Here is a 17,534-nt window from a genome sequence, read left to right as displayed (position 1 = left end):
TGAGCTTTGTGGTTGGGAACTTGTGTTCCTGAAAGTGTTGTTTCTTCGAATACAAATTGTGAACAAGATCAAATAGTGCTTCAAGTGAAGTTCTCTTTGGTACCTTGGAACTGGTAGTTAGTTTTTCGTCATTGTGAAGTCACACAGAGGCATGCGAAAGGACTGTCGGGATTGCCTAGGGATCAGGTATCGTATTTGCACGCTGCATCAAACTTGGAAGTGGCTCCATCAAACCCAGTCTCTCCACGATCACCTGGTTTCTATGGTCTCATCTGACACAGATGCTTAAGGATTGAAATATATGCGCTCGATCTCGTAAGATATAATTCGACAAAGCAACCAGCTTTTTATCTGCCAAAGAAATCCAGTAACACCAATAATCTCATTCCTATTAAAAACCATTACTACTGAGATTAAAAACGTTCATATCTAAGTATTAAATAAGACTGCTGGAACAGCATTTCACATCTGCAGGAAAGGAGGTATATTTTCGTTATTTGCTATAGAATTGGAATATTTATTGTATAAAAATGGCCCAAACTTTGGCACAGGGTACCATGTCAAAACTTGTTAGACTTGCTGTTGGTAGTTTCACCAACAACAGCATTGCTGCCACTGTGCCTTGTATTAGAAGAGTGAATAACTACTCCACTGAAGCACCACAGGATGGCAATGAGAAGGAAATAAAAAAATCTGTCTTCATATCTCAGTCAAATGACATATTCACTAACCTAGCCCTTGAAGATTGGCTGTACCGTAACTTTGATTTTACTGATCATCATGTACTGCTCATGTGGCGTAATTCACCTTGTGTTGTCATTGGAAGACATCAGAACCCATGGCTTGAAGCAAACACAATTAATTTGTACCATCAAGGAATGGAATTGGCTCGACGCAACAGTGGTGGTGGTACTGTCTACCATGATAATGGAAATCTCAACTTCACTTTCTTCACTCCTCGTGCTCAATATAATCGGAGAAATAATTTAGAAATTATTACAAGAGCCTTGTATAGGGAATGGGCAGTCCAGACTGAAATATCACCCAGAGAAGACATAGTCATCCAAGGCAACTACAAAGTATCCTTTGTCTGATAATATTTAAAAAATTACATTTGTGTATTAGTTGCCATTCTTGGTCTTTTTACACCTTGAAGTTCAGCTTGTAAATTTCATTTTGTAGGTGCAAGTTAGATTTTGAAGCAAAAGGTAGATGTTTGTTCATATTTTTAAAGTTACTTGTGGATCTGCATGTTTCTTTATTTCTTTCAGATGTTCTGGATGATAGCCTAAATCATTTCCAAATAATCTTTAATTTTATGAATTGATTATTCAGATAGAAATTTGGAGACTGCAACTTGTCTAGATAGAAAATTTGAATATTTGTAGCAAAGTTAGCCAGGATTCTTTTTCTGTGTTGCATGGGAGCCTTTTTAATACATAAAATAACTTATGGAATAATGAAACATTTACTTAAGACTCATTTAGCCCTCTGAAACTATGGTCGATATAAATAATTATGTTGAAGATTCCATATTTTCCTGAAGTTGTTCAATATAGTAACTAGTAGAAACGTGTCTCTCTTGCATGCAGATTGATACTATGTAATTTTTTAGTCTTGCTTCAATTATATGCAAAGACTATTTCAATTTTATCACCAACCAGGTTTTTATTAGTTTTGTGCTGTGTGATAGATTCGTGCTAATACAGTTTGTCTGGAGTGCTGTTTGGTAAAGGAAATTATTGTTCTCATTTTGCAACTGCGTAGAATTTTAGGTTGTAAGTTTATATGATTTAATTTCTAATAATGTTATGCGTAATATGCTTTACCAGTTTAGGTAGATGCTTTTTCCCATATGTGAATGTATTCCTTGACTTTCTAAGCAGATTTCTGGGACTGCAGCAAAACTTGGCCGACCAAATGCCTATCACCATTGCACCTTACTTGTGGATATAAACAAAGTAAACCTCAACCAGGCCCTGAGGAAAGTGGAGGTTAGTCTGTTCATCCTATTATGCACTGCTTTTCATGTTCCTATCTTTCTGTATGAATATTTTGTATCTGATGCGCTTTCTGGTCTTAGGGAATGTGATATTGAGGCTTGTACAATGTATTCCAGAGAAGGATTTCATTTAGGCGATTTGTTTCCTCAAGGAGGATAATTTTTATTTAGATTTTACTTTGTAAAAATATTCAGATTCTTCAAACAGTATGGGTATTTTGCTAAATATGAAGTAAAATCCTGATGACGGTTGAATTTCTTGAGAAAACAAATGCATTGAAGTTCAGTTGCATACTATTTCTGGATATTCATCCCTGGCGAGGCTGAAGTGGCTTGGATTGTAGTACACTGGTCTTCTGAGTCCAGACTGGCAGGTTCGGGCCCTGCTCAGTTCATTGGTATTTGAAGGTGCTCGAATATGCCAGCCTTGCGTCTAGATTTTATTTTTTCTTTACAAGTTACTTTACGTCACACAGACACAGATAAGTCTTACGGCAACGATGGGACGGGAAAAGACAAGGAGTGGGAAGAAAATGGCCGTGGGCTTAATTAATTTGCTGATGTGAAAATGAGAAACTGCGGAAACCCATTTTCAGGGCTGCCGACAGTGGGGTTCGAGCCCACCAACTCTTGCAGAAAACATTTCTGGCACCTCGGCTTAGTAGTTAGTGGAATGTTATGTTATTTACAATTTTCACCATTAGAATATTGGCCGACAGGGTAGGAGTGGTGGTGGTATACAATTTCTAATCTCTACATCGCATGACGAATGCCTGAATTCAATACCAAGCCTCTTCGCAGTGTTCATATCGGGGGGGGGGGGAATACAGCACTGTTGATGCCGATTCGTCTATCGGATGGAGACGTTAAGCCTTCAGCAGACCCCTTGGTGTTATTCGACAGGAGTTTCACCCTCTCCTTATCTCATAGTCGTAACAAACATCCCACACTCAGATACGCAGGTTGTCCATAGGTAAAAATGAAATGGCGTATGGCTTTTAGTGTCGGGAGTGTCTGAGGACAAGCTCGGCTCGCCAGGTGCAGGTCTTTTTGATTTGACTCCCGTAGGCGACCTGCACGTCGTAATGAGGATGAAATGATGATGAAGACAACACATACACCCAGCCCCAGTGCCAGCAAAATTAACCGATGATGGTTAAAATTCCCAACCCTGCTGGGAATCGAACCCGGGACCCCTGTGACCAAAGGCCAGCACGCTAACTATTCAGCTGTGGAGCCGGACCATGTTTGTTGAATAGGAAGACCTGCACCAGATGGGCCAAACATATCCTTGGATGGATACATACAGTACATAAACTGGTAGATTACACGGTATGAAGGTGGACCAAGACAAGAATCGTACTGATTATTTTTAGGCCAAACTGTACTGTTGGTTAAATGAGGAACTCTCACTCTCTAAATGAGAACTTGAAATGTTTTTACAATTCATTCATTATTATTTACAGCAAATTTCCATTATTAATAAGCTTACCTGAAGGACATGGTGTTCCATTTGATGACATGTTTCCCAGCAACAAAATTCAGTAATTATTCATGTGTAACCTTAATTTCCTTTCATGGCATAAATTTTCTTTCGTGCATTGTGTGAGTATTAGTAACTCTAATTTTCATAGGTACCTACTTCATTATTATTTAGAGCCATGGGACTTTCCATACTTCATATTCAGTGGTAGATACAGTTGTCATTTACATACACAAGATGTTTATTAGCTGTAACATGGAGAAATAATAATAATAATAATAATAATAATAATATTATTATTATTATTATTATTATTATTATTATTATTATTATTATTATTAATTCCTTCTAAGGCTCATACCATGAGACACTTAGGGTTTGGGATCATGGTGAATTCTGAGATGGTCTTTATTTCAAATTCCAAGATAGCTGTTCTATCCTTCACCTTAACAACTTAGTATAAATTGCATGCAGTAGGTAAGAGAAGTTTTAATTTACGTAGTAAGACCTATTCTACAGTGCCTTTACATAAATTAACAAAAATAATAGTTTCAAAAATGATTTGGCCTTGTAGATTTTTACACTCAAAATATAGAATTTTATTGCCCCTTTATTATTATTATTATTATTATTATTATTATTATTATTATTATTATTATTATTATTATTATTATTATTATTATTATTACTGCTGTGTGCAGACATTTCAGTTTGACACATTCTAGACTGCACATCAGTTTCAACATTTCGCTTTCCTGATGGCTGAGTGAATTGGATCCCTCTTGTGCATCTGTGGCAGAATTTTAATGAATTTTGCTCACACCTAGTTTGTCACCAGCGATCTTTTACATGCCGACAATGTACGACAGTTTCAAATAAATTTTTTTTTTCTGCCCCTCAAAAATCCAACCATATCTGCTAGTTTTGAAACCATTGTCTTGGGAGCCACCACCCTTTGATTGCTATAGATTTTAACAGATACTGAATACTCAATAGCTGCAGTTGCTTAAGTGCGGCCAGTATCCAGTATTTAGGAGATAGTGGGTTTGAACCCCTTTGTCGGCAGCCCTGAAGATGGTTTTCCATGTTTTCCTGTTTTCACACCTGGCAAATGCTGGGGCTGTACCTTACTTAAGGCCTCAGCCGCTTCCTTCCCAGTCCTAGCCATTTTCTGTCTCATCATTGACCTGGTCATTGTATTCCTGGATATAGAAAAGGACTATGATATGTTATAGGAGATAAGATCTGGGAGTGCCTGAGGAAAAGAAATGTGCCTGAAAGACTGGTAAGGAAAATTGAGATGTTGTACAAAGACTGTACTAGCTGTGTACAAATTGGGGAAGGTCGATCATCATGGTTTGAGACCAAGAGTGGAGTTCAGCAAGGAAGTGCACTGTCCCCGGGCGGGTTACGGTACACAATCACACTATCTCCAGTTCACTTGTAGGCGCCGTCATATGCTATTAGATATGTTCATTAGGGTACAAGGAAGGAATAGAGGTGCGAAAATACTAGGTTTTTGTACTATAACCTGCCATATAGAACACTTTTATAGGATGACATGATTCCAAAACCAGCTAAACTGATGATGTTTAACAGCTATTTCATACCAATATTGACCTGTGGTATTGAAGTGTGCACCCTCACAAAAAAAGATTCATCAAGACTGCAAGCATCAGAGATGAAATTTCTTAGATCCACCATCCAGAAGACCAAGATGGACAAGTTAAGAAATGAGGAGGTGAGGAAAGAAGCCAGAATAAAGCATCCCTATTACACCGAATCAGTACATCCAGACCACGGTGGTGTGGGCATGTGATGAGGATGGAGCCTACAAGAACAGCCAGAATAAATTTGGAAAGACAGGTGGAGGGGAAAAGACCTGCAGGAAGACCTAAAACCTGATGGATGGACATGTTCAAGGTTGATCTAGTTACCAGAGGATGGACAGTGGATGATCTCCATGACAAGTTGTATATGGACAGGAAGAAGTGGAAGAGGCTCATTAACAGTATCCAGGAAACTGGAACTGTACAATGATGATGATTATTTCAAGGAAGAGGTGATGAGAAAAACTTTGTTTTAGATGTTATTAACATAAGTCTTATAAGAAATCTTTGTCAGTATAGATAAGTTTAACTGTATAATAATTTTTAATGGCTCTAATTTTGTTCTTTATTCTTACTTTGAAATGCAGGCATTCTCTGATTTTTATTTTTTCCTTTTAATTACTTGCCTACTAATTCAATTTTATAATTTTGTGGGATTTTTGTAACTAATGAAGTGCTGGTAGGCTTTCTGTTTTCATTTTGCTATATTATTTGTTTTGTTTTGTTTAAAGTTTGAGGTAAATTTCCCCTCTCTCTTGTTACAGAAGGGAATCGTAACAAATGCTACCACAAGTGTGCCATCTCCTGTCATGAACCTTGGTGAAGTTAACCGAAATGTAAAAGTGGAATTGCTGTTAGGTGCTATTGGATGGGAATACTTGCGCACTTGCCCTTTTACCATGGAAGATGGGGGTCAAGAGCTAATCAGCAAACAACGTGGCTTTCAGCTGGTTAATCCTACTGAAGATTGGTTTCCAGGTAGGTGATTACACAACCATTATGCAACTGCAGAGTTTAGATCAATTAGAGATAATTTCCTAAAAAGAAGAAAAGTTTTCAAATTAAGCTTGTATTTGACAAGTATGATAATGAAAATGAAAACCTACAACCTGTTTTCCAGTCATTGACCGGGTCAGGGATGTAATGAATGAAGCAGATATAGGCTATTAGTACGATGGGGTTGCCACTCCCAAAGTGATTATTAATTAATGATATATGCTATGACATGATAATGGAGAGTGTTGCTGGAATGAAAGATGACAGGGAAAACCGGAGTACCCGGAGAAAAACCTGTCCCACCTCCGCTTTGTCCAGCACAAATCTCACATGGAGTGACCGGGATTTGAACCACGGTATCCAGCGGTGAGAGGCCGACGCGCTGCCGTCTGAGCCACGGAGGCTTTGCACAAGTATGATACTATTGGTATAGAAGTATTAGTAAGCGTACCACAGAAATGTAGGCCTACCAGAAATTTCTCGGCTATTTCTTATTTTCCTATATTACTGATAACGGGTTGTTATGCTTAGACTTCCTGTTAGTTCTTCATGATACTGTTGCTATGGAAGTATGTTACATGTTTTCTGAAAGAGGTGTTAGTAGACCACATGCATATAGAAGTTTATTCACCTAAGATTTACATCAAGATAACTTCTAATGCATTGAAGATATCCGTATTCTGTTTTCATATTAAATGATATTAAGTTGCTTACAAAACATTGTGCTACTTTTTTTTACATGGTGATTATTAATTGCAGTAATGGAGATATAAAAAATTTATTTTTGTAAATGCAACTATGGCAATTTCTGACACTGGCAGAAAAGTTTGTACTGTTACTACGACTTCAGACATGTAATGAATTCATGCATTGCATAATTACATTTTGAAATACCAATAATACTTCATCTTGAGATTGTATTGGCTGATTGCGGGCACTGGTCTTGCCGTATCAGACCATTCGCTGGCACAAGGACTTGTTGACATACAAGCTACTTCCTTGTTGTGATCCCAGCCACACAATTGGTTATATATGTATGCATGTACATATGTACAGTACAAGCTTGTCACTTAAATACAATGTGATGCATCCTTTGGGTTTGCAAACTAAAGACTGGAAAGTTTGTTTTTAAAAAAATATAAAAATAGTGTAGGTTATTACAAAGGAACAAAACCTAAGGTTTATTGTTTCTGTTTTGAGAATAAAGTACATAAGAACTGAGAAAACTAAACAACTCCTTTTTAGAAAAGTAAATGAATGATGTCAGAGTTGGATTTCAATAGTAATGATCTAAGTGGACTGCTCATGGGAACATAATAAAGTATCGTCTGTGTAATTGTTATGTCATCAGGAGATTCATTTAAAGTCATTCGTAGGCAAAAAGTCTTCTCTTTATGCGGTAAAGCCACTACACCGATTCTATGCTCGTGGTTAATTGTTAGTTGACTGCATGTGGATTATCATAAAAACAATGGACAGAAATGTCTGAAAAGGAGCTCCTCAGTTTGTGATCCTCACACAGACTTTTTTTTCCCTAGTTTGTTATGTGCTCCAAATGTAGAGTCTCTGTGGCTCAGGTGGCAGCACGCTGGCCTCTCACCACTGGGTTCCGTGGTTCAGGTCCTTATTTGCTCCATGCAAGTTGTGCTGGACAGGGTTTTCTCTAGGTACTCCAGTTTTCCCTATCATCTTTCATTCCAGCAACACACTCAAATATCGTTTCATATCATCTGTCGGTCATTTATCATTGCCCCAGAGGAGTGTGACAGGCTTTGGCTTAATTCATTCCTGATCCAGTTAAATAACTGGAAACAGGCTGTGGATTTTCATTTTTGTGTGTTCCAAATGTTGAGCATAACAGCAATGTGCATTTGCAGTCTTTTCTCGAGGGATGATACACAAGACCAAAGAATTTCCCTAGATATTGTAACACATGCTGCAATGATAACAGCGTTTGAGGTTCTTTGGGGTTATCCATTCATTTACAGGATGTACATTATTTAACGTGACCTGCGAATGCATGTTTGCATGTAGGATTAAAGATATAATGAACTGGAAGACTTCCTTAGATGGTTTTATCGAGAGTGATAAAGGTTCACATTTTTGTTAAGTGCTCACTTTTTCTTTCTATTCAGTTGACTAGATTACCCAATTTGAAGCATTGTTATTATTAAAGTATTATTGCTTAATTGTTTGTTATTGTGAATTTATATCCTTTTTGGTAATTGATTCTATTTAAAATTCCGTGTTCCATTTTCTACTGTAGTGTTTAGTCTACTTCAAATGACATTAATTTTTTTTTCATTTTTTCATTTTAGGTCTCAATAAATTGAGGAATGAATTTCAAAGCTGGGATTGGCGTTATGGCAAAACCCCAAAGTTCCAGGTGAAACGGTCATTTAAAGTTCCCCAGGAATTGATCGAAGAAACTGATGTTGCCGAGCAGGAATTGGAAATTTGCCTGGATGTTAATAAAGGCATTATTGATGATGTAACACTGACAGTACCACCAGGTTTGAAGTCCACCAATGGTGTCCATGGTGAAATACGTGTAGTAACAAGTTTGAGAGGTCGTAGATTTTCTGAAGATGCCATAATCACTGTTGAAAACTCACTCCATGATATGAGAATTCAAGAGGATGATATGCAGAGAGAAGCTGCAAGAAAGAACCAGTTTGTTATGAACTGTATGAAGCAGGTTATGAAGTCTGCCTAATACTGACATATAGTTATTGTATGGAGTGCTGTTGACAAATTGTGGTCATTGGTACCATCATGTGTAACCATACTAGTTCAGTTCATGCAGATCAATTTGCACCACTTGAATGATTGTGAAATTATATTTACTGTATACTGTGATTATAACTGGGGTGTTTGAGGAACAGTATGAAATTTTAAAAATATATAATGGTAATAAAAACATATTACAATTAAAATGGTGTGATTTTTATAACACCAAGTTCTCCATATTTTCCTTTTTTAAAACCATTTACAACTTTCGGGCTTAGTCATTTATGTGGGCAATATGCTAAATGGTAGTTTAAAGTAGGATAAGGTGTGTTATGTTATATTGTTTACTGGAGTTCTTGTTAGAAGTGAGTTTTTGGCAAACGTTGTGACATTTTCAAGAATATGCTTATAAAAGTGCTTGTGATATACATCCATTTCTAATTCTTTTAGAAATGATCATGTGGGACTACTGACATTGAGGAGGCAAATAGGACATTTTTTGAAATGCCTGCCTTTGCTGTGTTCTTCCAGTGGTGATTAAGATCAGTTGTGTAGGTGCTGTTCCATGCTGGTCTTAAATCAGTCATGTAGATATTGAATGAACAATTGAGACTAGTTTTCATGTTCCAGTATGCTATGTAGAGACGTAGCGTGTGTGTTAGTTGTATGTTTTACTTTTGTGTGCATATATGTGAGATAATTACCCTCAGTAATATTAATTTGTATTTTTCTGTGCTGAATATTCTCGGTTTAACCTATCTGTTGTATGTATTTTATGTTTATATATATTTTTGTGTTAAGGATACGTGTGCAATTTGACTGTTTTGTGATATAATATATTTGTATTGAGTTAGTGTTATGTTGTTCATTGCAACTGCAGTTAACAAGAATGCATCATATCATGTATTGTAGGCGTTTTAGTTTTCTTTTCTCTCCTTTCAAATGAAACTTCCATTCTGCTTTGTATTTCATGTTTGTTATACAAATCACTTGCTGTATTACCTTATTTTTAATTGTTAACATACTATAGCTCACTCAGACTTTTGTATTTAGTGTTCTGTTTAGTTTCCAAGTTATCCTTTCAGAAAAGCTCTCAAACATTTGTACCTTTTTATTGTTTTTAAATATATCTGTTACAGTTATACTGTATTTTCATTAATATTTATAGAGATAAAATATAATTCAACTGTTTTGAATGTTGTGAATAGATTTTATATGACTGTTACTTCTTACACATTTTTATCTAAGAGATTCAAAAGAAATAAAAAGAAAATGAACTTAAATTCTGCTTTCTGTTTTTTTTAAATCTCTACATGCTTTCTCTGTGGATCAGTAGTAGTATTTGACCTCTTACGTCCCAAGGTCATAGGTTTAAACCCAGCAACAGTAGCCCAATCTTTGAAAGGTGATTTTGGCATGAAAAAGATCACTTTTAACACACTTGCTGTTTACAGAACAAAATTAGTTAAAACTCTGCCATAGATCACCTGACAGATGTTTCTCTGCCATCAGGTAGAGTAAAACAGAACATCGAAATTGACACAGGAGCATGAATGGTGCCAAATAAAAATGCCTGCACTTTTTTAGATGAGGCCTAATGATTGTCATATTGTAGTTTCCTTGCATTATTCAGTATTTATGATTCTAGTTCGTTAATGGAAACAATATTCATATGAAACTGTAGATTCCCTTGACTATGATTGCAATATTAGCTTTCACGTAAAACTACAAGATTGTTTCCCTCCCCCATATCTCTGAAAACCTAGATTAGTTGACATTTTCTACAAAAGTTCTTTGAAAGTACAATATTAGAAAGAATTGAATTTGAGTACAAAATGATCGCAGGTTCAGAGGATGAATTTTTTTTCGGAAGAGGAAAACAGGAAGAAGAAACAGAAGCAGGAATTAAATGAGACTTTATAAATGAAAGGATGATTGATTGATTGATTGACTGATTTCTTCTTGTATCTGTAATGTACGTCTATAATTCTTAAGATTTGTGGGATGAAAGGGGAATGTACTTGAAATATGAGACAATTTGATGCAATGTAACAAACCAAAAGTAAAACTGTCATGCTATTTTCTCACATTTTCATTATATTCTTCATAATATCGCCCAAAGTAAAAATATAAATGTGCATGTCATTTCCTAACATTTTTGCAATAAATTTTTATAAAACACATCCGTGATTCTTTCAAATTGCCACTGAAGGTAATTGTTTCAGTAAATAAAATGATTTTTTAAAGTCTGCCATTTTTGCATACTTGACTGCAAGATGTAAAGATCGGAATACATCTCACTCAAGAGTTCTTAGGCTAACTGTCAAAATCTTGAATCACATGACCCCCTTTAGAGTCAAAGTAAATAAAGTTGAGTGCTCTGTGCACATCTGCTAATCACAGTGAGCTATAAACATTTCTCTCTCAAAACTCAGGATTTAAGCTATATAAAGGATCATATTTTCAGTTAATCTGTTGCAGTACATGTGGAATATATTTGTAGATTTCTCTGCCTTTAGACTACCGTATATTGGATTTCTTTTGTATAAGTAGAAACTAAATACTCCCAGCCTCGTTACTTTCTCTTAGCAGCCATAAATGTGCGCTAAAGATATTACATTTAATAAATTATGAGCAGAAGGGTGCAGATCTTTCCCAGAAATCAAAGGCTCATACTCAATTGAAATGACAGATTCTGGTATCCACCGTGTGGGTTCTTCCTTCTGAGCTTTATCCTAGTTACTTTGGTACTGTGAGTGTGGAATAAACCTAATTTTACAGTCAAATGCTTTTCCTGATCCATGTTGTATGCAGAGGGATGTATTCACTATTGTATGTTTCTATGAGGTTGGTAGTATGATGTGTTGTGTGTAAATGAAGATGTGTATTACAATGAACAAACACCCAGTCTGTGAGCTAGAGAAATTAACCAGACATGGTTAAAATCCTCAGGCCCAACCAGGAATCAAACCTGGGCCCTCTGAACTCTCAGCCAAGGAACCGTATGTTCACCTCTTGGATTGATCTATGTAAATCTGATCTAACAACCTTGCCACTCTGTGCTATTTGTGCACGTTGATGCAAGAGATGGAACTACTGGTGAGTCTTGCTAACACTGGGCTTTTCGTTCCACAGTCACATAGTGAATCTGACTGCAGAGAGCCAGTGGGATGAACAGTATTTATTTTGCAAGCAGGAGGCCTTGCCAGGATTACCGGATTTGAGAAGTGCAAAAGATCCAAAGTAAAATGGTATGATTTGTTCTGAGCTATTTCAGTGTTAAGAAAATGATACAATCTTTGGGCTGGGAAGTTTGGGAGCAAGGAGAGAGCATGCTCGACTAAATGTTATGTTTCAGACTGTCAGAGGACAGATGGTATAGAATGCCATTAATAGAGAATAAATGCCGATTCACAGATCTCTGGGACGTGACGGTGCTTTATGTATCCGTCCTTTCTGGCAAAGAAACAGTGGGTTCAACCTGCATGAAAACACAAGATTAAAAGGGATATTTTATGGACTTAATGGATGACAAAATGAAACAAGCAGAATTACATTCAGTGTGCTGTTGAAGAAAATGGGACGTTAGGTTGCAAAGGAGGACACTTTCTAGAGACCTGTACTTGTACCAAAGGAAAGACTGGCGGTAAACCTGTGCTAGGTCTATTTAAATTATGTTATGATAAATGAAATGAAAGAGATTTATATTCATGATATGTTTTTATTAACATGAATGTACACAAGTCCAATATTTTGTAAAAAGTGCAAATATAAAATATACAAGAAAAAATTATTTATGTGCAACAACAGGGAAAAATGAAATTGAAATCATGAATGTACATACTTGGATATTGAAGTAGTTGTCATGTTTTTGAATTAAATTCTGCTAAATGCACGCAGATAACCACAGCACTGAAGAAAGAGAAAGATGAAGGCAGAAAGAGAGAAATCGCATCCATGAAAACAACAAGGAAATATCATTGGCGAACGAATACATTTTGCCGGTACAGGTCACGGTGAATGCCATCATTGGAAGTGTTGGAACTCATCATTTCGTTTACAAGGTGACGATATTTTATTTTGTCGGAAGATGCTATCACATCACGGATGGTGCCGTCACGTCCCAGAGATGTATGAATCGACCTTAAGCTTGAGTGGCGTTTTTAAAGGTAGGAGAGATCATATATGAAGATTAAGTTGGAATTCAAAGGGATTAATTGGGGTAAGTATTTGTTCATGGGAAGAGGAATTAGGGATTGGAATAATTTGCCAGGGGAGATGTTCGAATAAATTTCAAACTCTCTAATTATGATGATGAATGCTTACTATGTGGGCAATTCGTTATATGGAAAATGTATAATGTAACTTACTCATTCGCACAAGACCGTTTTAGGGAGTAATCAAATAAAAATGGTTGAAGATAAGTTTTAAATACTGTACTATTTTTTTGGAACTCAATGAACAGGGAAAGTCACAAAACACTAGACAACTGTGCAAAATCAAGCAATATGTTGAATTTTATATTACATTTTACTGAACGAATGTCTGGCTGCAAAAGGCTAAATGGTAGCATGCTGGAGTCCCGGGTTTAGTTTTTGGGCAGGTCAGGAATTTTTACCTTCATTGGTTAATTCCAGTGGCTTGGGAGCTGGGTGTGTTTGATGCCTTCAGCATTACAATTCATCATATATAGGGCCCCTTCCCCACAGACGCATATAAGGCGTCAGCTTGAAAGACCTGCACCAGGCCTCTCCGGAGTCCATATGCCATTATCACCACTGAATGAATCAACAGGAATTTTACTTCCTTTAGTGGAAATTCTGTCATTCCTATCCAAGAAATAGAAAATCATAGCTTACACGCTTCAACCCCATATGTTCATACTGTCGCTAAAAAAAAAAAAAAAAAAAGAATGAGTGCATTGTGTCGTATAACTTCCTCGCAGGTACACTTTTCTCAGAAACAATTGGACACGTTTGTTGTGAGTAACCACAGGGTGTTTATCTACATAGGAGGTGAATTTTATTTTCGAGGTAATAAATATTAAGTCTGATAAAATGTTAAATGTGAGGAATATACAGTACTATGTGCTTATTCTTTTTTGAGTGACCATACATTGTGACACAAAGATTGTGAATGTGTAAATATAGAAATATTAAACCATGTCTGATAATATCGATCACAGAGTTATCGTACATGAATATTTGAAAAAAAAGATAGTTTTTTCTTGCAGTTATATGTCTTATTTTATACTATACTGCAACATTTTGTTGAAAATGGAGTGAGGAAAACTTTGTAGTCACAATCGAATAATGCTGCTGTGCCGTGCCCACTCTCTTGTTTGCCTGTGATGTACACTTGGCATGGAAGCTGCCAGCACCTGTCAAACAAGTCCGGCCAAACTGGACTGGTCCCAGTGGGTGCCCAGCTGCACAACTCTGTGTTGTTATGCCGCGTGCATTGGATTCTATGGCCTCTTGACCATCCTGAAGCAATATATGCGTTTGATGATGTAAACGATAATGCATTTAATTTCATTACATTTATTAAATTTTACTTGTGATCTGATGCATATAATGTGATCTAGAGAATGATTACTTTCAGGAATAGGTTTTCAGCTCAAATAATTTCAGAATCAAAATATGGACTATTGAGGCATTTGTATATTTCTGCAATAAGTATTGATTTTAGTTTATCGTACTCTTAATGCCTTCTGTAAAGTTAGTTATCAAAAACTGACAATGTGGAGTCAAAGTCCTGGCAGCTTGTTGCTGTGAGAAAGTGTTATCAGTAAGGGTCACGAGCCCAGTGTTTTTAAATTACACAATAGTGAAACATATGTCAGCCTGATTAGTTCTCTGCATTTGAAAGATACTATGCCACAGCACATGCCTTAATATGTTCCATCCATGTTAATAAAATTGTAATGATTACATATCTGTAGGTTTAGACAACATTTTCAGGTTTATCTTTCTTATGGTAGAATCAGGAATCATTATGCTGTCTGCATATGTTTCAGCCCAACTTCACATTTACAACCCAATAAATCAGGACTGAGATTCTGAGTACATGTGATTTCCAAATCTCTGAATTGAGTGGGAAATTAGAGAAGACCAAAACAATCTTACATTCTTATGACTAATATCGAGATTAGCAGAAAATACAAATGCCATTTTACTCAAAATATAGTTTTGAAATGTTTTTGTTCTACCAATAACAGATTTTAAGAGCAAATATCAGCAGCCAGTTGTCTGCAGCATTGCCAACCGTACAGTTTGAACGGTACATTTACGGTTTCCAACCTTGTGTGTACGGGGTATGGTTCGAATGTCAAACCATACGTGTTATATGCGGTTCTCCGAAATTTCTAAATGAACATTTTTTATTATTGAAAATGTTCGGATTTTGCATGCAAAATGAATTTTTTCTCTTGTTTGAACATACCTCATTTCCTGGACATGTATGATGTGGCCTCCATTTCTCCAGGACTTGGGGACTCCCAAGATTTGAATGTTGTGATTCACCTTTGAGCTGGTTTCAGATTAACCAATGAAGCGTCTGAATAATCTGACACATAGGATTTTTCTATCTCACTCTACGTCCAGGATTACCCTACTTCAAACTTTATATACTGTGGATCTCATTGTCGTGTATGTGTTCACAGTCACACTCTTGAAAGCTCACACCGAACTCCATCAATCATTTGTTAACCATTGTCAAGTGTGATGTAACATCAAACATGTAACAGTGCAGCATCTAGTTGTAAACCTTATGTTCATCAAACTTCTGAATAACATTGTGATGTATTTCCAAATTCTTTTGCGTGACAGTGCAGTGCTTCTATTTTTTGTTGGTTAGCTTACTATGTATTATTTACATGGTTCATGTTGTGGGTTACTGTAGTCATGTCCTAATTTGTGAACCATGGGCAACAGCTGAGTGGCCTAGTAAGTAGTCCTGAGTTTTGGTATACCAGATGCTATGGAATGAGAGTGGGCATCTTGGACATATTCCGAGTCATGTCCTTCCTTGTGCTCAAGCGGCTAGGTCTATACAATCCACTGGTGGTCCCTAACCCGTAAGAGGAGAGATCCTCACTTGGACTAGTTGTAAATAAGGGTAGCATCCTGCTTCACAGAATTTACCAACCTCAGAACATTTTAAGCAAGCCTCGGACCTATGGGAGTAACCGAGTCTCACTCCCATTTGACAGGCGAGGGACTCCTAGGAAACAATTTGGCGAACTAAATGGAATTCAATGCGGAGCTATCAATATTAATGGGGCTTATGGAAGAAAGAAAGTAGAACTGGCAGGGTCAGCAAAGAGGATGCATCTGGATGTGGTAGGAGTAAATGATATTCGGGTAAGGGGAGATAATGGGGAAGAGATAGGAGGTTATAAAGTGTACTTGACGGGTGTTAAAAAGGGAAGGGCAGAGTGTGGTGTAGGGCTGTTCATCAGGAATGCTATTTCACACAACACAGTTTCTGTTTGCCACATAAGTGAGCAAATGATGTGGGTAGATTTGGCAGGCAGAGGAATTAGGACTAAAATTGTCTTTGTGTATTCACCATATGAGGGTGCAGATGAGGATGAAGTTGACAAGTTTTATGAAACATTAAGTGACATCATAGTCAGGGACAACAGCAGGGATAGGATAGTGCTATGGGTGATTTCAATGTGAGAGTTGAAAACAGAACTGTAGGATACGAAAGGGTGATTGATAAATGTGGTGAAGATATGGAAGCTAATAGGACTGGGAAGCATTTCCTGGACTTCTGTGCTAGTATGGGTTTAGCAGTTTTGAAAATATTCGTCAAGCATAAGGCTATTCACCGCTACACATGGGAGGGTAGGGTCCAGATCCATAATAAACTATAACTTAACGCAACACCTAAAAAATTAAAACTTTCTGTTAAAACACCCAGAAGGAAACAAAAGTACAGGCAGTCATGGAAGTGTATAGGCAGAGTAGGAAGTGACTGTGCCCTGATCCAACATGTGAAGAAAGGGCAAAGTGTATGTGTTGTATTTTCTAACTTCCAGTAATATGTTTCAGTTAAGTATTCCTATTTGATATTATTGCTACTTGCTATTATTGCACGCATTCTATTGAATTTTAGTGTATTTGGGTGAATATTAGTACTGTAGGGATTTACAATAAAGAATACAGTTTATTTTGAATTTCTGTACAGTTTTTCAATTTTTGGAGTTTGGCAACGCTAGTCGCCTGCCTACATAGCGTAACGGTTAGTGCTATTAGTTGCCATCATCGGAGGCACAGGTTCCATTTCTGGTGTCAGAAATTTAAGAATGGCAGAAGGGCTGGTATGTGGTTAAAATAGTTCATGCAACTCACCTCTGTTGGGGGTGTGCTCTGGAAAGAAGCTGTACAACCTCAAAATGAGGACATGAGTTTACTTTAGCAGCTACTCAATGAGAGAGAGAGGGTATGTGTTCAATGCAACTTCCCACACGGCAGTGTACAATCCATGTCAGATAATGAGCTATGCATACCGTAGTGCTGAAGTTTGGTTCAGTTAATAATGTCACGGACTACTCCGTGGGATAGCAAGGTATCTATCCATTCTCTACAAACACGAACTCCTTATTATTGTCCCTAATATTATCCAGCATACACAAAAACTAAGCCTAATTACTAAGACCAGAAGCCATTTGCAACTTCTGCACTGTAAAACAATCACTTCAGTG

At 36.9% G+C, this 17,534-nt stretch overlaps 1 protein-coding gene across 2 annotated transcripts; it reads left to right on the top strand.

Annotated features, from left to right (window-relative positions):
* The first annotated feature begins 294 nt into the window (after positions 1-294).
* On the top strand, positions 295-9,027 carry Lipt1 (Lipoyltransferase 1). Of its 2 annotated transcripts, none has more exons than XM_067152243.2 (4): positions 295-1,079; positions 1,887-1,994; positions 5,860-6,073; positions 8,410-9,027. In XM_067152243.2, exons 1-4 carry the CDS (start codon positions 531-533, stop codon positions 8,805-8,807), a joined length of 1,269 nt encoding a protein of 422 aa, XP_067008344.2. In that variant the 5' UTR covers positions 295-530; the 3' UTR covers positions 8,808-9,027. The 2 variants fall into 2 exon arrangements, with proteins under 2 accessions (XP_067008344.2, XP_067008343.2); XM_067152242.2 differs by having other exon boundaries at positions 1,884-1,994.
* The last annotated feature ends 8,507 nt before the right edge of the window (positions 9,028-17,534 follow it).

The sequence above is a fragment of the Anabrus simplex genome, chromosome 8 (assembly GCF_040414725.1).
Source record: "Anabrus simplex isolate iqAnaSimp1 chromosome 8, ASM4041472v1, whole genome shotgun sequence".
NCBI classification, from domain to species: domain Eukaryota; kingdom Metazoa; phylum Arthropoda; class Insecta; order Orthoptera; family Tettigoniidae; genus Anabrus; species Anabrus simplex.
This window is presented reverse-complemented; position numbering and strand designations above follow the sequence as displayed.